This window comes from Corvus cornix, chromosome 20 (assembly GCF_000738735.6).
Source record: "Corvus cornix cornix isolate S_Up_H32 chromosome 20, ASM73873v5, whole genome shotgun sequence".
Classification (NCBI taxonomy): Eukaryota; Metazoa; Chordata; class Aves; order Passeriformes; family Corvidae; genus Corvus; species Corvus cornix.
In genome coordinates, this window is record NC_046349.1 from 1141600 (window position 1) to 1164528 (window position 22929).

At 61.9% G+C, this 22929-nt stretch overlaps 1 protein-coding gene across 14 annotated transcripts in view; it reads right to left on the reverse strand.

Moving 5' to 3' along the window:
- EPB41L1 (erythrocyte membrane protein band 4.1 like 1) overlaps nt 1-22929 on the reverse strand; it is a 65020-nt gene that overhangs the window by 7795 nt on the left and 34296 nt on the right. For 5 of the 14 annotated variants that reach the window (XM_039563235.1, XM_039563229.1, XM_039563233.1 and 2 more), the window contains 17 exons: nt 20709-20899; nt 19962-20126; nt 17714-17818; nt 17595-17637; nt 16865-16940; nt 16444-16662; nt 16269-16356; nt 15838-15990; nt 15025-15122; nt 14726-14901; nt 14175-14323; nt 13639-13674; nt 11730-11921; nt 10480-10578; nt 3584-6178; nt 2942-3049; nt 1356-1754 (listed from right to left, as the gene is read on the reverse strand). In XM_039563235.1, coding sequence (XP_039419169.1) covers nt 1356-1754; nt 2942-3049; nt 3584-6178; nt 10480-10578; nt 11730-11921; nt 13639-13674; nt 14175-14323; nt 14726-14901; nt 15025-15122; nt 15838-15990; nt 16269-16356; nt 16444-16662; nt 16865-16940; nt 17595-17637; nt 17714-17818; nt 19962-20126; nt 20709-20882 — 4875 coding nt within the window. In that variant the 5' untranslated portion in view covers nt 20883-20899. The remainder of the gene's footprint in view (nt 1-1355; nt 1755-2941; nt 3050-3583; nt 6179-10479; nt 10579-11729; nt 11922-13638; nt 13675-14174; nt 14324-14725; nt 14902-15024; nt 15123-15837; nt 15991-16268; nt 16357-16443; nt 16663-16864; nt 16941-17594; nt 17638-17713; nt 17819-19961; nt 20127-20708; nt 20900-22929) is intronic. The other 9 variants (XM_039563234.1, XM_039563236.1, XM_039563237.1 and 6 more) reach the window with 9 other exon arrangements.

The following is a 22929-nucleotide window of genomic DNA, read 5'->3' on the forward strand; positions in this document are numbered from 1 at the left end:
CACAGAGTCAGCAGAGGCAGGCCCTGGGGCACGATGCCAACAGCCCTGAGTGCTCTGTCCATGGCAGGGCGCTGGGAAGAGATGACCTTTAAGGTCCCTTCCAACCCAACCACTCTGATTCTGTGCTCCTTGTGCACCAGCCGTGGCAGAGCATCCCTGCCCCGCTCCTCCGCAGGTGCCACACACAGGGTGTCCTCTGAGTGTCACACCGAGCCCTGCCTGGGCAAACAGCAGGGCTGGGCTGCTGCCCTGGGCAGATGGGCACCACCCATAGTGCCCTGTGACCCACACACCCCAAATCAGGCCTGCTGCTCTGTCCCTGGGATTTTTTGGGTAGATTTATAGACACCATGGATGAGGACAAAATGTTCTTCAAAAGCTAAGTGAGACCCACCAGACCAGCTTCCCCCATGTGCTGCAGCCATTTTATTGTGATCTGCACCAGCTCCTGGTGGCTCTGGATACACCCGGGGTGTCGGAGCCTTGGGGAGTGGACACAGGCTGCCAGCACTGCCCTGCTGCAGGAAACTGGAGCTGCCAAGGGCTCCTGCACAGGGGATGCTTCACCCGTGCTCAGTACTCCCGAGCCAACAGCGCCCTGCCCACACCGGCCCTGGAGCGGATCCCCCATGGCCACAGCACCGGACACTCCACACCAGGGTTTCCAGGCTGGCTCAGAGACAGCTCCCTGTATTTCTGCAGCTCCTTCCTGGCTTCAGGTCTGGACTAACCTCAGCAGGTCTGGACTAACCTCAGCAGCCCTGGCCAGCACTGGGGACTTACCTGCAGGGCTGGAGGCTGCCCTGGGCTGGCTGGGCTGGAGGTGGCCCTGGCCCAGCACAGAGACAAGGCCACATGGAGCTGGGGCTGGTTCTGCTGTTCCGGCCCCTGCGTGCACTCAGCCCCACACACATGCACATGCAGTTTTGTTAGCCCTGCTGTGATCCCTCCCAGCACAGAGTGACCCTCCGTGAGCGGCTCCACGAGGCCAAGCCCTCCCGGCCCCAGCATGACCAGAGAGGTTAGTGGGCAGCACACGGCTCTGCACTACACAGACTGGTCACTGAATTCATGCAAGACACGAGGACAGCCCCGGTGGTTAGTGCCACGTGCCCTCCCTGCGGTGCGCATGCTGCCACGGGCGGGACAGCCAAACGCAGGGACTGAGAGGTGACAGTGACTTCTCCTGGTTAGCAGATGCACGAAGCACGTGACAGAGCCATGCAACACAGAACACGTGCAGGAGCAGGGGGGCAGCCAGCATGCTCCTCCAAACCCGCCGGGAGTGCCGGGCACAGGGGACACGGAGGCACGATGGCACCGGGCCAGTCCCAGTGAAGGGCGTCCCTGTGTACCTCTGGCTGGGAGACATCTGGGCTGGGCTGGGAGACCTTATCCCTGCCTTTGACATCCACTTCCAGTCCGGGAACTACTTTGTCAGTGTGCTGGAAGGAAACCAGGCCTTCGTCCTCTGTTTCGCTCTTGTCCTTGTCCAGCTCGGGCAGGCTCCGGGAGATGTCCTCAAAGGCTGTGCCGTGGAAGTCCCCGATGACGGTGAAGTCCACCTCTGCTTCCAGGCTGGAGGTCGAGCTGACCGTGATGCTGGAGCACTTGCGCTCGATGGCCAGGTGGTTGTCCTTCAGGAACACCGAGTCCTTCTCCTGATCGGGCTCCTCGTCGCCAGTGTCGCTCTCGGGGGCCCTGTGCCGGGGCGGTTTCACCCTCTCCTCGGGGCCCTCCCTCACGCCCGCTCTCTGAAGGAGACACAATCGTGGAGAGACGGGGCCCGTGAGCACCGCGGGGCAGCGCCGGCGGGGACACGACGGGAAGGAGAAGGAGGAGAAGGAGGAGGAGGAGGAGAAGGAGGAGGAGGAGAAGAAGGAGGAGGAGGAAGAGGAAGGCTGCAGCAAACATCCACAGAGTAGAGTCAAACACAACTCAAGCATGGAGACCGAAACCTTTCTGACAGCAGCGGCTTTGCTGGGGGAGAGAAGGTGACTCAATTGGATTGTGCCGAAAGTTTGGTGGCAACAAATCATCTCAAAAAGGCTCGGTCACACGGAAAAAAAGCTCGGCCAGCTTGGAGGCACTTCAGTGCACTGGTGGAAGCAGATGGATGCAAAACAATGGGTCTGATAGGAGACATTCAGAAAGAGCTCAGACGCAGGGCTATCGGATGTCAGTGACTCAAAAAAAAACAAACAAGGGAAAGAAAGAGAGAAGAGTTTGAAAGGAAAGGGCCCATCAGCCAGGCACGGTGAGGGAGAAGCAAAGGAGGGTGCCAATTCCACTGAGGAGGAGTGAGCCAATTCCACTGAGCATCCTGCGGAGCATCACCCCGGGGGGAGGTGCAGCCCAACAGCTGCCCTGGGGTGAGTCTGCCCCACCGACACCACCTGCCCCTCCAGAGGCCTCAGGTGAGTCTCAGGGTGACCTGGTCAGTGTAATTGACAGCACGGCCAGAGCCAAGGGATGACCTCCCTCCATCCACTCTTCTCCAGACACGGACATACCTCTCAACTCCGCCATCGGAGGGGACGTGTCCCCTTGCCACACTTTGCCATGAAGCCATGGGAAATCTAGACCCAGTTGTCCCTTAGGAACAGCTCAAAGCCCATGATGCCAGAGGAAACCCCACGATGCCAGAGGAAACCCCACCTCCTGGCCTCTGCTCCGAGCGTTTGCAGCCAGAGCCGTCCCCCCACGGCCGGGCTGTGCCGGCACATCCCTCCCTCAGCACGGTGGGAGGTTGAGAGGTATGGGGGAAACACAGGGTGTCCAGCAGCCCCGGAGGAACACGCCTGCAGACACGTGTGGGGGTGTGTGTCTGACCAATACATACAGAGAGCCCTGCAAGGGGAGCGGAGGAGCAGCACAGCCCTGGCCGCGGGGCGAGCGCTCGCACTGCCGGGAGAAGCACTTAGCAAAACAGCACGGAGACCTGCGAGACCACTGGAACAGCAGCCTTTACATTCTCTTCTTTCAGGCTGGATTTTACTGATGGGTCACATAAATCCTTTTCTTCCCCACTTGGTTCCTGAGATTTGCTCTGGATTAGAGAAAAGGGTTAGTCGGAAGGAAATGAACTCTGCAGGAGTGGCTCTAGCGCTCACAAGAGCGAGGGAAGCTGCTCCATCACCCGGCCACCAGCTTGCTGAAGGCAGGGCAGGGTGGGAGCTAAGCAAGAAGGGGCATCAACCAACGTAGAAAATGCAGGGGTGAAGCTGGAAGCGTGGGCACGCTGCTGCCGGGGCTGCGTGCCCGTGACAGTCCCAGCTCCTCCAGCCACCCCCCCGGCGCCCTCTCCTGCTCCCGGCCATGGAGCTCGGGTGCCCCTCCTGGGTTCAGCGAGCGGCATTCTCCAGGGAGGCAAAATGTTGGGGGGCGCAAAACAAAAGCTGATGAACCGACTGGGCAGCGGCCGCGCATGCAGCCAGTAAAGCCCGACCACACACACAGACAGAGAGGACAGGGATGCAAAGCGCCTGCTGCCAGTCAATGGATGTGTGAGGAGCCACTGGACAGGGGCAGAGCCACAGAACATGCGCACGAACGTCCTGTCCGGACGGTTCAGTGGAGTTACCACGGCCTCGGCCAGGGTGAGCTCGCAGCCGGAGTCGGGCGAGGCCAGGTCGGCACTGTCTTCTTCGTGCTCAGGGTCAGCAGAGACATTTTCCTTCAGGGAGCAAGGCTCGGAGGTGTCTCCTGAAGCAGCCCCTTGCCCGAGGGCCAAGGAGCCCACACTGGACACAGGTCCCACTGCAGGGGGTGAGGCGAGGCCGGTGCTCAAAGGCACGTCCTTTGCCAGATTTGTCTTCCCCGTGGCTGTCACCGGTGTCTCAGCTTCAGGCACACACTCCTGTCCCTCCTGGGCCTCTCTTTGCTCCACTTCACTTTGCTCAAACATCTTGATCTTGGAGGCCACGGAGGTTTCCCTGTAGCTCTCGCTGTCCTGCTGGTTTCCTGGGGCCACGGTGGCACCCCCGTGCTCCTGGGACACAGCTCCTGCCAGCCCAGCCACGCACACTGACACCCCAGGCTCTGCTGGATGTGTCCCAGCATTCGATTGTCCTGCCCCGCCTTCATTCCCCAGGGCAGAGAGCTGGCATGTCTCGCTTCCTTGGCACAATCCTGCTGCAGGGGACTGGAAGTGTGGGGCATCAGCAGCTTCTCTGGGAGGAGACTCATCCTGCGGTGGCTGCCCCAGGGCCAGGTCACTGTCCCTGCTGCTTTCTCCCACTGTCTGGCTCCCACCCTGTGGATCTTGTCCTACATTAAACTCCGAGTCCCGGTGTGGCTCTTGTGCGGTGGGATCTGCAGTGTGGAGAGGCCCTCCAGCCACGGGGCCCTCTTGGGGCACGTCTCTCAGGATGGTCTCAGTCTGGTGTTCTGCTTCTTCTGCCTTGGGGGGCAGCTCAGCCATGCCAAGGCTTTTGTCATGGGACAGTTCTTCCATCCCAGAGCCTTCATCTCTGGTCGGCTTCCCTGACCCTGAGCCCTGGAAGAGCTCTTTGATCACGGGCTTCTCCTCCTGTAGTGGCTCTTCGGTGGCAGGGACATTGCTCTGTGCTGTGACAGGGTCCATGTCCTGGGCCACCTCCCTGCTGGCCGGGTGTCTGACCTGGATCGACTCTGCTGCAGTGCCTGCGTTTTGGGGTGGTTCTCCTGTAACAGGACTTGTCCCCTGGTGGGGTTTCCATGAGGCAAATCCCAGAGTTTGGGATTGTTCTTCAGCTTCAGGATCGGTGCCCCTGGGTAGTGCCACCTCCGTGGAGGAGCTCACACCCTTGGGCATGGCCACCTCTCTGGCACGGCTGGTGCCCAGGGACAGGTCTGTGCCCTGAGGCTCCGTGCCCGGAGACAGCTCCGCAGGGACAGGGCTGGGTTTCTGGGGAAGGGGTGGAGGGACAGGAGCACTGGGTTTGTCCCCCTCCAACCCCACGGTGTGAACGTGGCCCTGCCGAGACCCAGCTGGTGAAGGAGGCGACTTGGGCTCTATCTCTTCCATCTGAAGAACCACTCTGGCACTTTCCTCCCTGTCACTGTCTGCTCCAACCCTTCCCGAGAGCCCCTCCAGTGCTGGGCAGATGTCTGCGGATCGTGCTGGGCTCCCTCTGTGCTCCCCAGCCCTGGGGCCATCCCCTGCCAGCCCACACGGCTTCAAGCCTCCCACTGGGCTCTGCAGCTCCGTCTCCTCTGGTCCCACCTCCCGGGAACACGGTAGGGCTTCACTTCCCGTGGGTGCTCCCCCAGGCAGCGCAGCACCAGGTGCCTTCTCTGGCTGCAGGGACAGCTCTTCCCACCCTGAGAGGGGACGTCCCCCCAGGCTGGTCCCATCACAGCCCATCCCGGGCGGCTCTGGTGCTCCGGTGGGTTTTCCAGACACTGTCCTGTGTTGGTGACTTGCTGAGGAGAGGGGTTGGAACCCTTCTGCAGGTGCCATGTGCCCGGATCCCTCCCCAGATGTGTTTACTGGGGCTTCTGGTCTCTCCTCCAAGCCAAGCCACCCAGCAGTGCCCAAGACCAGGTGTGTTTTACTGTCCTTCTCCTCCCCCTCTGGATCTCCTAAGTAGATGATCCTCTGGGTTGCAGAAGTCTCTGAGCTGTCGTCGCCAGCCTTCACTTTAATTTTCAGGAGCTCTGGGGCCATGGGTGGTACTTTGGCCTCCTGCTTCCTGAAGGCTGCAGAAGCACGTTCTTTGGAGAGCACCTCACCTTCTCCCTGGTGAAGCTCTGGCTCCAAAATCTTGGTCCTTTGCCTCTCTTCAGGCTGCTGACAGGGCTTGGGCAGCCCTGGCTCCCTGGTGGCTGTGCCTTTGCCCGGCTCCTGGGGCTCCCCCTCCGCGCTCTCAGCGAGCGGATGTGCCGCCCCCGGGCTGGGCTCCCCCCTGCTTTCCTTCTCATAGAGCTCATCCTCCCACACGGACTCAAAATCCTCGGGACTAGCAATCATTTTGGCTCTCTTCCTCGTATCCGAGGCTGCAGCTGCTGGCTCTTCCTGGCCTGCCACGTCCTTGGCTTTCCCTGCCATCACCTCCACTTTCGTCAGGCTCCCACTTGTGCTCCCCTCCGAGGTCCCTGCATGTGCTTCTTCCATCTTGGCTCTCAGAGTTTTCCTCAGAGCTACAGCTTCCAGCCTAGGGGCTTCTCTCTCTATAAATACCCAGTGCTCCGAGCCCTGTATTGCAATTGGAGCAAGAAGAGTTAAACGCATCAGACACCCCGACCCCGACTGCTGCTGGCACGAGTGGCACAGCTGGTCTGCCTGGCACAGGGCTGGCTACGTCATCGTCATCATTATCATCATCATCATTGTCATTGTTATTATTATTATTATTATTATTGTTATTATCAAAGCCAGAGTTGAGGCTCTGTACAAAGAGCCTGGAACTCATTGATAGAGAGAGGGACTGCAAGTAAGGGGCTGATGCCACACTGGGGACTGAGCCAGTGTGGCCTCTCTGAGGACAGTGCTTTGCTCTGGCTAGCGGCTCTCGGACACACCTGCGGTACCTGGGGCTGGGTTGGTGGCACAGAGTGGGAGTGAAGCTCCCAGCAGACACAGTGACAGCCACTGGGGTCTCTGCAGAGGCAGGGGCACACAGCTAGCTGCCCCCTTGTTTTCAGCTGCCTCTGGCAATTCTCAGGGCTGAGATTTCATTGGAAGCAAGGCCCTGGGTTTTGGGTAGCTTCACTCTCAGCTTCATCCATGTGCCCTAAGAATGGGTCAGGCTGCCACGAGCATGAGCAGGGAAAGAATCCACCTGAAGCCATCAGCAAGGCCCTGTCCCTTTCCTACCACATGCTGCAGCTCAGATTCCCCCAAAGGCCATCCCTCCTTTCCAGCTCATCAGGGACATCTCCTCAGAACCCAGCCATGCTGAAAACAAGTGTTGAGAAACTGTCACCTGGGAAAGGTTCCCTGTGAAGTGTAAAAGACCACGGGCTCAGCAGCAGGACCAAGCAAAGGCCACGGAGCATCCTGCAGCACGGACACAGCGAATGTCACCGTGCTGCTGGCAGGGGACACCAGGTCACTGCTGCCAGGGACACCTTGTACATCCACGTGCTCATCCTGTACGTCAGCTAAAGGCCTCAGGAGTGCCAAGGACAAAGCACTGCTAAAATCCAGCTGCTTTTGGAACAGCAGGTAGGAAATAACTCATGGGAAAAGAGTGGCAGGAGAACATCTGCACAGAGAGGCAGCTCAGCCACCCCTGGCAGCATGTGGAGAGCAGTGCTGGGGTTCCCCGTGGGACTGGCACTGCCCCTGGCACAGCCTGCCTGGCACAGCCTGCGGCAGGGGCGAGGACGGCCCTCGGGGGCACCAGGATGCACTGCAGGCCCGGGCAGGGGGCTGCCGGTCCGCTCCCAGCTCCACCCAGGACCAGTGATCCATGGAAACGTGAGCCTCGCCCCATGCCGGGGGCCGGGGGGAATGTTTAGAGCAGTTGCACCCAAAATGCACACCTAGTGTTTGATACTGGAGAAGGGGACATGGGGGGCAGAGGGGAGCAGAGCCAGAGGGAGGGAAGGGAAGATAATATTAGAGGAGAGAAAGAAAGGAGGAAAGCCAGTTACTAGTGGAAGAGCTCCCGCAAGGAAATCAGAAATCAGTGCAAGCCCCCAGCAGAAAAATGCCATTCCCAGCTGCTGCCTTCTCTGCCAGGTGCCAGAGGAAGCAGAGCTCCGTTGGCAGCTGCCCCAGGCTCTGCCAAGATTCCCTCTGCCCCCCAAAATCCCCGGGAGCCTGCAGGGAAGCACCCGGGGGCTGCGCTGGGGCACAGCCCCCAAGAGAACACCCACCCCTGAGGGCAGGGAGGTGCCAGCTCCTCGCAGTGCCAGGACATCCCCGGGGATGGGCAGCAAGGGCACCCTCCTCCTCTGGTGCCAGAGGGATCCTTGGCAGGGACTCTGCCCTGGCCAGGCAGCCCCGCTGAGCAGCCTGCAGGGTGTGCAGGAGACCTGACCCCAGCCCGAGCCTCTCCCACAGCCCCTTACCCTGCCCCAGCTGCTCCCCAGCTCCCTTCCTCCACACCTGCCTCCAGCGCAGCTTCTGTTCCTTCCCAGCCCACGGACATGGGAGCAGAGCCCGTCAGTGCCTGCCAGGGGCACGGGGCTGCGCCGTGGTCGTTCCCGGCTGGGTTTGACCCGTGCCAGCAGCACCACTGGCTGGGAGGCTCCGTGGGCTGGTGTCTGGCATTCCCTCAGCACTGCCTCCTTCTGCTCAGCAGCCAGGCTCAGCCACCACACCCTCACTTTCCTGAGGGTGCAGCAGCTTCTCTCCTGCTCCTGCTCCTGCTCCTGCCCTGCTGTCCCACTGCTGAACCCGTTCCCAACCAGGACAAGGATGGACATGTTGTGGGCACATGTACAAATCTCCTCAGCAAAGCCCTCTCATCCCTCTTGTGAGGCTGCAAACCAGAGTCCAGAGGAGACCTTCCCTGGGCAAAGGGAATGAGTTTCTTCAGGCTCCTCCTCTGAGTAAGGGCCCAAGAGAAATGTTGTAGATCAAAAAGTCTGAAGCCTGGAACATGTTCATCCATGACAGGACCTCTTCACCAGACAGGAAAACCCCAAAGCTTCAAATTTATTTCCAGACCAGCTCCTTCCTTCTCCTCAGACTCTTGAGATGAGCACAGCCCAGCTCAAGGGACATCTGGCTACTCCTTGGTGTGACGTGAACTCTGCTCTGGAGGGCTCAGTGCAAGCTCCAGCCGCAGCTCAGGGCAGCCCTTGTGTCTCCAGAGCCTGAGGGCTCTGGGGGATGCTTGGAGCCAATCTCTGGATACTGGGGCACATCCCCCAGGGAAGCGGGGCACTCGTGAGCCCTGCAGGTCAGTGGGATGGAGGATGGAGCCACGGCAGAGCTGCCTCTGAAGGGATGATGCTGGGAAGGCTCTGTCCAGAGACCAGCCCTGACTTCCCGAGGGAAAAGTGACTTTCACACTTCCCTGCCGTCCCTCCCTCCCTCCGCATCTGCTCTAGGGACAGGAGCAACTGGGACACTCCTGCTGTGGCCTAGGCAGCACAAGAGACAGAAGGAAAAGGTGACAGCAGGGAGCAGAGACAGCCTCTGCCCCGCCAACGGGGGCCACAACCCCGGAGAGCCCCGGGCACGCAGGAGGCTTCTCCCCTGGGCACCCTTCAGTGCCCCTGGTGCCCTTCTCTGCTCTGGGGGAGACCCAGCTCACCTTCGGGGAAAGCACGAGCCTCAGGCAAGGATAATGAGGGTATCTGAGATGGTGGGACAATACACTCTCACAGCTGGACAGGCTCCTGGCACTGCCCAGCCCAGCGCTCCTGTCCTCCAGCAGGAGTGGGGACAGAGGGATGGAAGAGCCTGGGGTGACAGACCACGCAGCCATGGGGGCATTCTGGCAGTGATGAGAGCTCCAGGCTCTGCAGTGTGCCATCCTTGTGCCATCACCCTTTGGGGCCATGAATCTCTCATGGAGACTGTGGGCTCTGGCCTGTGGGGATATGTGGGGACACGCCAGCGCTGAGTCTCAGGCACAGATGCCTGGAGAGAAACCACTCGTGAGGCCACCTTAGCACCTGCACCCCAGCTCAGGCTGGGCACGCCAAGGGCAAGACTGGCTCAAGAGATGTGTGTGCACCTCACAGCTGCTGCTTCTGCCCTCCAGCTCTGAAATACTGCAACGTGCCAGCGTGGACCAGGAGATGCTGCTGCTCTGTTGAAGGTGCCATATCCTTGCTGAAGCCCAGGCTGTGCCCAAGCCCTCCCTGACACCCATCCTGCCTCCTGGGGACTGCTTCAGCTGGCTCAGGTTCAGGCTCCTGCCCGTGCTAGTGACTTCTGCATGGACTGAGGGGCATCCATGTGGAGCACGAGTGTGCCCAGCCTGTCCCCCAGCCCTCTGCCTCTGCCCCTCCCTGGGGTGCTCAGGCAGGACAAGTGTCCCAGCACCCCGTGTCCCTGGGGCCAACCACACCAGAAGCAAGGCTCAAACCCCAGCCTGCTTCTGCTCAGTGAAGGTACCACCCTCGGCTGTCCCCTGCCCTGAGCTGAACCCGCACACAAGGGGTGCTGAGAGCTCACAGCCCTCACGCCGATGGAGCGTGACCTGGCTATGCACAGGCAGGGTCCCAGGATGCCTCCAAGGATGCCCTTTGTCAGCGTGCCTGGGCCTAGGGAATTCCAGCTGCAGCCAGGACAGCCTGAGGCTGCTGGCACCAGGCCACCGGGCCACCCCTGCCTGGGGACCCTCAGCACTGGGCTCCAGCATGGCCCCACACCAGCACTGGGAGCTCTCTCCAGGACCACATCCCAGAGCCCCGCAGGAACAGCCAGGGGAGAGGATTCACCAGCAGCCCTGTCCTGGGAGGGGTCCTGCCTGTCACCAGAGAGGGGACCCACCCACGGGCAGCTCTGCTCAGAAGGCACAAGACCCCTCAGCAGGCTGGAGACCCCCATGGTGAGAGTGAGGGGTGGGGGGGAGAGGGGATGGTGACAACCTCAGGAGAGGAGACAAGGCTTTTCTGCGTGAAAGACTCCATGCTTAGGGAAGCTCCATGCTCAGATGCAATATCGTCTAAGGTGTCCTCTTCCATCATCTGTGCCAGCACGGACACCCCAGCACCCACGGGGAGAGAGTGAGGGAGACAGAGACAGAGAGAGACAAAGAGAGAGAGAGAGAGAGAGAAAGGGAGAATTTGAGAAGGAATGAAGGAACAAAGGGTGGGTGGCTGGATGGATGGAAGGATGGATAGATAGATGGACAGAGGTCACAGCTGTGCCAGCTTTAGATGCTCCATTCACATCTCTGCACCGGATACATTCCATGGTAAAAGCAATGTGGGGGAAAGCCCCTTTTCCTCTCCCCAGCCGAGCGCTTTGCTGAGGGGCCACAGCCCCCCTGCAGCCCCCACCTCCGGGCAGGGCTGGGGGGGCCCAGCAGGAGCATGGGCACATCCCGAATTCCCTGCAGAGCCTGTGCCCTGTCCATGGCAGGGGGCAGCCAGGGCAGAGCAGCCCCACGAGTGGCACCCACCCTCCCGGGGCCACGTCCCCTGCTGCGGGCACAGCACTGGCTAAGAGCCCCACAGGGGACAGCAGGCAGGGAGGGTCCCTGGCAGGGTCAGGGCATCCAGGCTGGCAGTGGGGACACTCTTGTCGCATGCTGCCTGCACAGAGCCCAGCTGTGCCATGTCCACACCCCTCCAGCACCGGGGGCTCTGTCCTGGCACCCCAACTGCAGCGCTCTCCTGTCGCCCCCGTGGTCCCAAAGGCAGTGTGCAGAATGCCCAGAAGGGAGGATGTGGGTGTGGGATGCCAGCGTGGCACCACTTATCTTCCACCTCCTCCCACCACCCAGGTTCCACTGCTGAGAGCACCACGGGGCACCTCTGCACAGGGGCCTGGTCCTGCTCTGCCAGGGACACCCCTGGGCAAGAGCTGCGCTGGCACTGCCCCACAGGCTGCCCGTGACAAGGGTGAGCAAAACCCCACCCTATGGGCCACCAGAGCCACAACCCACCTCTCAGGTAGCCCCAAAACACCTGCAGACAAGGGCTGTTGAGTCCCCTGCCTGGGAGATCCCCCCCAGCAGTGAAAATGGTTCAAAAACTTAGAGACAACACCCCTGTCCCCAGCACGTCACTCCCACCGTGCTCCCTCAGGGCAGCACCGCAGCAGAGCCCCCGAGCTGAGGGACTCCTCCCCAACAGATCCTGATCCTCTCTGGAAGAGAAGCAGCAGAACAAACCTCAGTGGCCTTTTCAGGGGTTCCCTTTGGTGTTTCATCCTCGTGCTTGGGTGAGGAAGAGGCTGGTGAGGAAGGCAGCCTCCTGTCCCGGTCCCTGTGAACCAGTTTGCTGTTGGGCTCCTTCAGGGTCCGCTTCAGCTCATTGATGCTGGCCTGATGCTTCAGCAAAACATCCTCTGGCTTGTCTAAAAACTTGGGAAGGAGAGAGGAAGAGAGAGGTGGTTAAAGCATCAGCCAAGTCCAAAGAGATGAGCAGGGGCACTGGGAGGGTTGGCTTCACACTGGGCTGGAATTTAGCCAAATGAGGAGCGCAAATGAGGAGCACAGTGGAGCACCCTGGCCTGCAGGCCTCACTGTAGGAGAGGGAGCAGCTCTTTCATTGCAGGCAGCAGCAGAAGGGCAGCACGGGGCCAAACGTGTGTGGCATCTCCAGGGCTCTGCGTCCTCCTGGCTGGAGACAAGCTAAAGCCTCCTGGAGGGGAGAGTGGGCTCTCCCTCGGGATCAGCAAGGAATGGGGCCCTGCTGGAAGCACCAGCAGCCTGTGCTGCTCTCTGATGCCCGGCACAAAGGGAGCCCAGGCTCCGTCCCAGAAGGGCAGGCGAGCGGCATTTCCAGCAGAGCTCCTCCAGAGCAGGCCCTGACAAAGGGGTGGAGGTCCAGGGCTGGGCAGGGATGTCCAGCACGGATCCAGGCCTGGATCCCCGTGGAGCAGCCCAGGGTGGGGTGGGTCTGATCTGCTGTGGAGAGAGGACAGCTCAGAGCGCTCAGGGGAGAGGGGTCAGGTGTCGGAGCGTGGCTCGGTGAGGGCACAGGCGCCGGGGTGGCCCCCTCGTCCCGCCGCAGAGGTGGGCAAACCGGCTCCCAGTAGGAACCTGGCTTCTGCCTCCAACCCAAACCCAAAGCTCTCCTGAGGTTCAAAAGGAGGCCCATAAACACCTCCCCGGTACCTCCTCGGCAACAGAGCAGAGACCCGTGAGAGTCCCAGGAAAAGCCCCACCGAATTTTCCAGCACAGCTCAGGAGAAATCCCGCCCTGGCCCCGCATGTCCGAGCTGAGGAGGGCTCAGGTGTGCCCACCTCTGGGCTGGGCGCAGCACATGCACATGCAGTGGGCAAGCGATGAGGCGGGCGGGGGTCGGGGCCGGTGCCCACCCCTGGCGGGGCTGCACTGGGTGCTGCCAGCGTGGCCAACCCCATCCCCTGGCCGTGCTCGCTCCCGTTGGCAGCTCCAGCCGGGATCTCTGCTCACGGAGGGGAACCCCCGGGGAGCAGCCCTGGATTTGAGGCCAGGACAAATGGTTCCTGAGGGGCCACCGCAGGCACAGCTTGTGCAGGGAGGGCTCAGCCTCCCTCTCTGCTCGGCCCCTCTCAGGGCGGGCAGGCAGGCACAGGGCTGGTGCCAGTGCTGGTCCCCCTCAGGCAGCTCAGAGCCTCTTGGCCCCTGTGGGGGTGGGATGGCAGCCACAGCGTTTGGGGAGCCCCAGCCCAGCTCTCGGGGGGCTGCAGGAGAGCTGGGCAGGGGGGATGAGGCAGTTTGGGTCAGGCAGGAGCAGAGCGTGGTCGGGTGCCAGCAGGAGGATGGGACCAGCTCCACAGGAGAGGAGACACACGGCGAGGACACGGCGGGGTCAGGAACACGAGCAGAAGCCAGGTCATCCCAGTGGGCCAGGGGCTCTCCTGCCCTTGGGAGGGCTCTTGCTCACAGGTACGATCAGGACCACCTTACTTAGTGGGATAGAAGATGCCACAGCTGATCCCCAGCTGTCTGTTCCTCGGGCTCCTCCAGCACCCAACCCCCGGCCCGGTGCATCTTGTATTCCAGTAAATAGGGTGCCACATGGACTTGTTTTGGGAAGGATGGACAATATGATGCACCAATGAGGACTAAGATACTCCAGAGAGAGAATACCTCCTGCTTGTGCCTGGGGGTTGTTTCGTGCTCCGGCTGGCAGCAAAGAGAGGGTTAAAAGTAACCAGCAGGGTCAGTTGAGGGCACTTGTCACAAACACCACAGTTAAGTTGATGGGCTGGTAGAGACCCCCCTCCCCTCCCAGCATGGGGCTGAAATGGGCTGGGACAGCCCAGGGACCAGGGCAGGAAGGGGTGGGCTGTGCCCAGGCAGTGGTGGGCACTGATGTGCTCAGCCTGTCCCCATCCCCGTCCCTGTCCCAGAACCGGGCTGCTCCCAGGTCCAGCCCTGCCAGGGGATGAGCCTTGAGACCACCTGGAGGGCTCTGGGGAATCCAAGTTAAGCTGAACCCCTGTGACAGCTCCACTTCCACTGGTGGGGCCAAGAGCCACATGCCAAGGGTGCCACCAGCCTGGGGCACAGCTGACAGCGACAGGGCTGCAGGGACCCTGCCCCGAGTGACCCTTCCTGCCTGCGCCCAGGCCCTGCCTGCCGACCCCTCCACCCCCACCCTCCTCTGCCCACCTCAGCTGTACCTTCAGCTCCTTGATCTTCGTTGGGGTGGTCACCTCCTCATCCTCCGTCTCAGAGCGTCTCCTGCTGCCAAACTCACCATCCTCATCCTGCTTCTCACCCTCGGGCCCGGCGTCGTGGTTCTCGCTGACGGAGGCTGGGCGCGAGAACTCTGCCCACAGGGAACAGCCGGGTCACCCCAGCCCTGCCACCTCGCTGCTGCCCCAGCCCCGCTGCCAGCTCTGATAGCTGGGTCACCCCAGCCCTGCCACCCCGCTGCTGCCCCAGCCCTGCTGCCCCTGCCAGCTCACACCTGGGGCAGATGGTCCCAGGAGTTGCAGGGCACAGGGGAGGGGGTGATGTGTCCCCAAGCTGCCTGACCCCAGCCCTGCCATGACCCCACAGTGTGAGCTACCCCTTGGGGAGGGGACAGCCCCTGTGCCGGGGGATGCGGCTGGGGACAGCCTCCAGAAGCAAGCCTGATGCTGCTGTGACCCCGCCCAGCGAGGCCGGGCAGCTTCGCCTGGTTGCTGGCAGCAGAGCAGGGTCCCTCCCTGTCCCAGGGGGGCTGTACCTCCGTCCAGGCTGCGGGACATGGTGTAGCGTTTGCTGGAGGAGCGCTCGAAGAAGGGCGCGGGGCGGTCGATGAGGGCGCTGGCCTGGCGCGTCTGCGCCTGCGTGCGCCCGCTGTACCGAAACTTGGAGCCCATCACCAGGAAGCCCTTGGGGGGTGGCTCTGGGGACACCAGCCTAGGGGTCACAGGGGTGAGATGGTGTCAGCGAGCCCCGGTCAGGCCCCCCATGCACACCCGCTGTGGCAGGAGCAGGAGCGTGCCTGCCTCCGGGAAAGGAGGCCTGGAGAAGGTTCCTCACCTGAAGAAGGTGTGATGCTCTATGCAGACCTTCCAGAGCCTCTTGGCTGAGCGGTGGTTGGGCAGCTTGAAGCCAATGGTGCTCTCAAACTGTTCGTACTTGGGGGAGACAGAGACAGGCTGTTACAGGCACATCCTGCCCCGGGGGACATGGCAGGACAGCACCTTGCCGAGGCCCTCGGGTTCCCCTGGCAGGAGCCATAACCGTTCAAAAAAACCCAAAAGTCTTCTTCAAATCTGTGCTGGGATGGTCCATGCCCAGCAGCATGCCCAGCAGGGTGATGGGATACACCCCACACCTCTGGCCGAAGCACTATCCTCAGCTGCAAATGGCTTTTCAGTGCAAGGTAAATTCCCTCAAGAAACAGAAAGCTTTTACAGCTGTTTTGGTCTGAGGGCATCACTCCCAGGTGTGCTGTCCTTGCCCTCCAGCCTGCTGGAACACGTGGGTGGAAATGCATTTTCCCACCATAAAAGAGTGAAAATAAAGTCTGAAAATTAATGAAAAAGCTTCCTGATTATTTTTTGTGAAGATGTGACAAAAATGGCCCTCAACCCCCATTCCTGGGCAAGCTCCCTGGCCAGCAGGGTCACAATGTCTGTCAGGGATGGGATCCCGGGGTCCTTCAGCTGCTGAAGTCACGAGAGCACATGGAAGAAAATCCATGCCACAGGAGATGTGCTCTCTTGGCCAGCATGGTCATAAACGTGGGATCCTTGGAGCAGAGGCTGGAGCCAGGTGAGGAAATCCTCACCATCAGCCCCAGTGCCTCAGGACAGGCACCTAGGGGCTGCACCAACACCTGGCACGCACCTCCCCCGGGCGGATCTTGATGTAGAAGTTGCTCCTCTTGTAGGAAATCTTGAGGATCTTGGGCCAGGCGAAGCGGTTGATGCGCAGCCGGTCCCTGTAGATGAGGAGGCCGTTGGCGCAGACGCCCAGCATGATGTCGATGCCCTCCGAGTCCTGGCGGAGGCAAGGGGACAGGAGGGGACAGCTCAGCAGCTCAGCAAGAGCCAGCCCGGCCAGCAGTGCCACATCCTTCCTGCAGAGTGCTGTGGGGGCCTGGCTGGCAGAGGGGGCACTGAACCCCAGGCTGGTGGAGGTTGATCTCCAGAGCTTCTCTGGTGCCACCCAGAGCCAGCCAGAGCTGTGCCAGGAGCCTTCCCTGTGGGAGGAAGGGTGGGCAGGAGGCAGGAGCAGGCTGGGAAGGGGCAGCGCTCTGGCAGCCCCCAGCCCCGTACCTTGGCGTGGTGCAGGTCCACCCCGTACATGGAGAGCTTCTTGGCGTTCTCCAGGAAGTGGATCTCTGCTTCCCCGGGGGTCATTCCCCTGCAGGGAGACAGAGAGGGGGACACGTGGCCGGGCGCCCCAGGGGCGTGGGGCAGCTGTCCTGTGCTGTCCCCTCCCGGGGCTCACCGGTAGGTCTTGTGCAGCTCCATGATGCGCTCCTCCAGCTCCCGCGTCTGGTTGGGGGCGAAGCGCAGCTCGCTCACGTAGTTGCCCACGTGCTCCTCGGTGTCGTGGTCACCCAGCTCGGCCTGGACGGCGTAGGAGCCCAGCAGGGCGTGGGTGACGAAGGAGCAGGGCAGGCGCCCCGTGATGATGTCGGCACGGAGCTGCAGGCACAGGTAGTATCTGCAGGAGGGGCACAGGGTCAGAGTGCAGCAGGGGAGCAGGCTGGGGCTCCCCAGGAAGGAACCTGGTGCCCCCCAGGACAGGCTGGGGCTTCCTGGGAAGGTCTTTGACCCCCTGGAGCAGGCCGGGGCTCTCCAGGAAGGAGATTTGTGCACCCCGCAGCAGGCTGGGGCTCCCTGGGAAGGAAGCCCGTGGTCCTCACCTGGTGATGTCCTCTGTGAGCTGGGCAGGGTCTGGAGGGTAGAACTTCACGGTGAAGGCGAAGTTCCAGGGCCCACCTGGGGAGGGGAGAGAGCAGCTGAGGACAGCACCCGCAGGGCTGCACACAGGGCACAGGAGCAGTCGTGTGCCCACTGAGGATCCCACTGCTCCCTCCAAGCCTTGCACAGGGCAGGGGCCAGGGGGCTCCAGAGGCTGCGGGGGGCACAGCCCTTGGGACTCCAGCATGGCTTGGTGAATCCTCCCCAAAGAGCTGGGGACAGCAAAGCATCACAGCCGCAGGAGCCACGAGCTCCGTGTCCCAGCTAAAGCCTCCTGTGTCCCAGAAGGTGACACCTTGGGCTACAGCTCTACTGCCACCCCAGCAAGGCAACACCATGGCAAAGGCACCCCAGGATCTGTCCCAGCAATGGCCCCTCACTCTCCCCCACCCTCCCTGTACCCCCTGCGCGGGGCAGGTGGTGCCCAGAGCAGCACCAAGTCCCAGCCAGCTCTCCAGTGGCACAGACAGGGTCCTTCGTCCCCCCGCCTCTCACGAGTAAGAGAAGAGGTGGGTAACAAACAGCTGAATGAGCAACAGTGTCCCTGTCCCAGGCCAGCTGCCAAAGGTCCCCTCCAGGGCAGGTGGGGAGGTGACCTGCCACAGGACAGCCACACTGAGCCATCCAGGACACCCCAGGGCTGGGGAGGATGGACCCTCCCCGGGCACTTACTGCGGATCTGCTTCTTGATCTCCTTGGAGGGGTCCAGCCAGTTCTGCAACGAGGAGACAGCAGGTTAGGGGAGCCCCCATCTTGGAGGGGGTGGCTGCAGAGGGACCCCCCGTGCTCACCTTCTGGCTGTCCGAATCACAGAAGGTGAGGCCGAAGTAGTCCTTCTCCAGGAGGTTGAGGTGCTCGCACACCATGTCAAAGAGCACCTGGCCCCGGGCGTGTTTCTGTCGGAGACATGGACAGATGATGGTCAGCTGGTGCCTTGGGCTCCTGGACACCCTCCAGGTGACCACCAAAAGGTGCTCTCACCCAGCATGGGCTTCACCACGTTCCATCCCTGCAGCCCTGGGACCACCTGGGTGTCCCCACAGTGGTGCCAAAGGGTGTCCCGGGGCTGCAGAGATGGGGCACCACTGTGGGGACACCCAGGTGGTCCCAGAGCTGCAGGGATGGGCTCCTGGTGGCAGTGGTGGCTGGGTCCCCAAGCACAGCATGACAAATGAGCCACCAAGAGGCAGGGCCATGTGCAGTGATGGAGAGCACCCATGGTATCAACGAATCCCAGAATGGTTTGGGCTGGCAGGGACCTTAAGGATGGTCCAGTTCCACCTCCCTGCCGTGGGCAGGGACACCTTCCACTGTCCCAGGCTGCTCCAAGCCCTGTCCAACCTGGCCTTGAACTCCAGGCATAGGAAGTGGATTCCCCTGAACTCCCCTTCGTTACTGGTGGCACCAAGGCGCAGGCTTGCTCATGGCCACGGAAGAACAACCCTTCCCAAGTGTGTATCTCCCCTATTTCCAGCCTGGCAGCTCCCATCTCCCCTCTCCAAGGCATCTACTTACTGAAGCACTGCCACCAGGTGGCCCCAGGATGGCAGCCCAGGGCACCAAGCAGCCCAGCCTGGGCTCCTGCTGCCCTCCAAAGTTTTTCCAGCAGCTGCCATCACCCTTCCTGGGTGTCCTCCCTCCTTCTGACCTGGGTTTGAAGGCAGGGGCTCACCCACACCATGTGCTGGGGTGTCACACTGAACAGTTTGACTCTCCTGTTGGATTTTACTGAATTAAAGTTTAATTAAAGCACATGGCCAAGGCACAACTATTCCAACAGGGTCTGCCAGAAAGAAAGAAGAAATGCAGCACCAGCATTCCTACCCCAAACCTTCTCCTCTGTGTCCCAGGTGGCTTTTAAAGAGCAGCTGAGCACATCCTTGGGTGACGTGGTGAGGGGCATTGCTCTGCTCTGCTCTGCTCTGCCAGCACCTGTGGCCTGAGATTCTCCTGCCATCCCAGTTTGGTTGGCCAGTGCTGCGGGGAAAGCCAGGGAAGGATGACTCTGCCAGGGCTCGTGAGCCCCTGGGACACTCCGCTCCTTTCCTTCTTCAGGAAGATTTTCCTCCTGGTGCCAACCCATCTTTCCACAGCTTTGTGACCAATTTTACTGCTAAAGTGACAGCACAGGGACCAAAGGCCCTGCTCCCCTGCCATGGGCAGGGGCCAGACCCCCCAGCCAGCCTCGGGTTGCTCCTTGCTCCCATCCCCTCCGTTCATCAATCCAGGCAGCTGAGCCCTGGGGCAGGCAGGACCCACACACAGATCTGCTCTATGCTGCCAGCAGACACCCCTGTGCCCCTGGCCACAGCCAGGGCAAAGGCCTCTGTGGCAAAGGCTCTCAGATCCCTGAGGTTCAGGCTCCTGAACAACCTCAGATTTTCATTTTTAAGCAAAACTGTCAGTCCTCAAAAATGTCCCTCCCTCCCTCCTGCCTCATGGTGCAGGTTGGAGCAGCGCTGCCTTCCCAGCCTGGGGACAGGAGACAGCAGCAAGTGCTGGAGATGGGAACAGGGGCTCCTGGCATGTCCTTCAGCTCCCTGCTGCCTTGTCCCCGTGGCAGGGCCAACACCAGCCCCAGCTCCTGAGTGAATCCTGGGTGTCCCCCAGCTGTCCTGGAAGGGAGAGGTGCCCGTGCTGATGGTGGCTGAAGCAGCCCCACAGCATCTCCCAGTGTTCAGGTGGCCACTGCCAGCTGTGTGTCCCCTGTCCCTCCCTGCAGCCACTGCCAGGTGCCTGAACTGCTGGGCAGAGCTCTATCCCCAGCCATTAAGCTTCTGACTTAGACACTGTTTTCTCCTGCCAAATTTGGTTTCACCAGGCTGAAATTCCCTGCAAGGGTCTTTCTTTACAGATTTTTAATTCATTTTGAATTTTCAGCTTAAATGGCTGTTTCTGGGGGTGTTTTTTTCCCTAGGAGAGAGGTGCTACGAAGCTGTCCTAGGAAGAGTCCTGTCCTTGAGGACTCTCTGGACTAGGCAGGGTCCCAGGAGTGTCTCCTCCTTGGTGCCAGCACAGGCCCCCAAATCTGGGACTCACCTCCACCTCGCACTCATACTCGGAGGCATCGAGCAGGGTCACCCTGCACAGGGCACTCTTCACTTTCTTGGTGGTTTTCTGGGGTGACTTCTGGGTCTTGCTGGGAGTTGTTTTGTCAGAGAGTCCATCGGTCTCGCTGTAGTCCTTGTCCTCCATGTCTGTGCCCTGGAGCGGGGATGCACAGAGGGTTACCTGGCACCGCTGCCACGGGGACACAGGGCACAGGGGCAGGCTCTGCTCAGCACAGCGGGGCAGCTGCTGAGGGGCAGTCCCCAGCGCAGGCCAGTCCCACCAACCCACACTGCCAGCACAGCCCAGCTCCCTGGAAAATGGACACCCGGGGTCAGTTCAGCACCCAAATCCTCCCTGCCCAACCACCAGTGCAGCAGCTCAGCTCCCCAGCAGCTCCCCAGCCCACACCGGGCGCAGCCGGGCTCCCAGCCCCGCCCGGGCCAGCTCAGCTGGGGACACGGGACCGCCGCCACCCCGTCCCCGTGCCCCGGCCAGCAGTGCCATCCCCACCCCGCTGGCACTCGGGGCTGCCCCGGCTCCTGCTGCCTGTCCTGCCCGCCAGCAGCTCTGCGGGCAGCTGGGGCAGCGGGCACAGCCCCGGCTGTGGGGCTCCTCCCGGGGATGTCCCTCTCGGGCACCGGGGACGTGCCCCCCTCAGCGGGCAGCAGCGAGCGGTGGCGCGTCCCCTCCAGCGCGGCTCCTGCCCGTGCCCCGGCCCCGGCCGTGCCCGCTCACCGGCTCCATGTGGCGGGGGTCGGGCTGTGCCCCGGGCTTCTCATTGGGGTCGGTGTCGCGGCCGGCGGGGCTGGGCGCGCCCGTGGGGCCCTGGGCGGCCGCCTCCAGCTGCTGCTGCGGAGCCTCTTCCTGCGCGTTCCTCACCTCCGAGCCGGGGCCCGTCTCCGTTGTCATGACCGCCGGTCACCGCACTGCTCACCGCCACCGGGGGAGAGACGGCAGCTGTCAGCCGCGGCTGCGGGATGCTGCCCGGGCAGCCGCCGCTGGGATGCCCTGGCTGCTCGGGGAGGCTGCGACAGGCTTGGGATGTGCCCGTCTCTGCCTCACAGGGATCCACTGCCAGCCCCCGGCTCCCTGTCCGTGCACAGATCCACTGCCAGCCCCCGGCTCCCTGTCCGTGCACAGATCCACTGCCAGCCCCCGGCTCCCTGTCCGTGCACAGATCCACTGCCAGCCCCAGCTCCCTGTCCGTGCACAGATCCACTGCCAGCTCCCGGCTCCCTGTCTGCTCACAGATCCACTGCCAGCCCCCGGCTCCCTGTCCGTGCACAGATCCACTGCCAGCCCCAGCTCCCTGTCCGTGCCAGGAGGTGGCTTTGCAAAGGGCTGGTGGCAGCAGCACAGAACACCAGGATTTCATACTCTGAGCTGGAGGAGGAGAGCCAGCAGTAGGGAGGGACACCGGTGACAGGGAGCCACCAGGGACAGGGACCCACCAGAGGCATGCACGGGCTCAAGCCCCATCCCTGCACTCACAGCAGGCAGTGAGGCTGCTCTGACCCCCTGCTCCCACACCCTGCACCCGCCGGGATCTGCTCTTGTGTTCTCTAGGAGTGGGAGGAAAAGCCAGGCAGTGAGTCAGGGGAAGGCTGCACTGACACAGGAAATGGCAAACACGGACAGCTCCACAGCTCGCATCCGGGCTGGCTGGTCTGCTCCCCTCTGGCCACCCCAGCAGCAGCAGCACGCTGGGTTCCCACGGCCAGCGTGGGACCCTGTGGATTCCTGCCTCCAGCCCCAGCTGCCTGCAAAACAAACCCAGGCCAGGAACAGCGAGGGGAAGGCACTTTCCAGGCTGGGATGCTCAGCAATGTGGTTTTGGAACCATTACGGTTTGGAAACCTTTTATGCCAACACAGCACGGGCTGGCAAGATGTCCCAGGAGGGTCCACGCTCCACAGGTCACGGAGCACCCTTTGGACCATCATCCACTCTCCACTCAGGCTGCTCAGGCCCTGCCAGCTCCCCACCAGGCCATGTCCAGCTGTGCAGGACCTGCTGGGATCATCCCCACCCGAGTCCGAGGGCTGTGGCTGCACAAGGGGGCTCAGTTGGAGCATCTATGACCCTGTGGTCACATCACCCACCCTGCTCACAGAGCAGCCACACCAGCAGCCCTGAGCAATGCCTGCAGATCCTGTTCCAATTCCAGACCCTGCCATAGGCAGGGACACCTTCCACTATCCCAGGCTGCTCCAAGCCCGGTCCAAGCTGGCCTTGGACATTCCCAGGGATCCAGGGGCAGCCACAGCTGCTCTGGGCACCCTGTGCCAGGGCCTCACCATCCTCACAAGGAAAAGCTTCTCCCCAGTATCCCATCCAACCCTGCCCTCTGGCAGTGGGAAGCCATTCCCTGTATCCTGTCCCTCCATGCCTTGTCCCCAGTCCCTCTCCAGCTCTCCTGGAGCCCCTTTAGGCCCTGCAAGGGGCTCTGAGCTCTCCCTGCAGCCTCCTCTCCTCCAGGTGAGCACCCCCAGCTCTCCCAGCCTGGCTCCAGAGCAGAGGGGCTCCAGCCCTGGAGCATCTCCATGGCCTCCTCTGGACTCACTGCAGCAGCTCCAGGTCCTTCTGATGTTGTTCCCCAGGGCTGGAGGCAGCTCTGCAGGTGGGGTCTCACCTGAGTGGGGCAGAGGGGCAGAATCCCCCCTCACCCCTGCCCACGCTGTGGGGTCAGCCCAGCACAGGGTTGGTTTCTGGGCTGCCAGTGCCCATGGCTGGGTCACATCCAATTTGTCACCACCAGCACCCCCAAGTCCTTCTCGAGGGCTGCTCTCCACCCAGCAGCCCCAGCCTGTGCTGGTGTGGGGCTGCCCTGACCCAGGTGCAGGACCCTGCACTTGGCCTGGTGAACTTCATGAGGTTCACATGAGCCCACTCCCCCAGCCTGCCCAGGACCCTCTGGATGCCCCATCCCTGGAGGATCCACGCTCAGGCTCAGCTG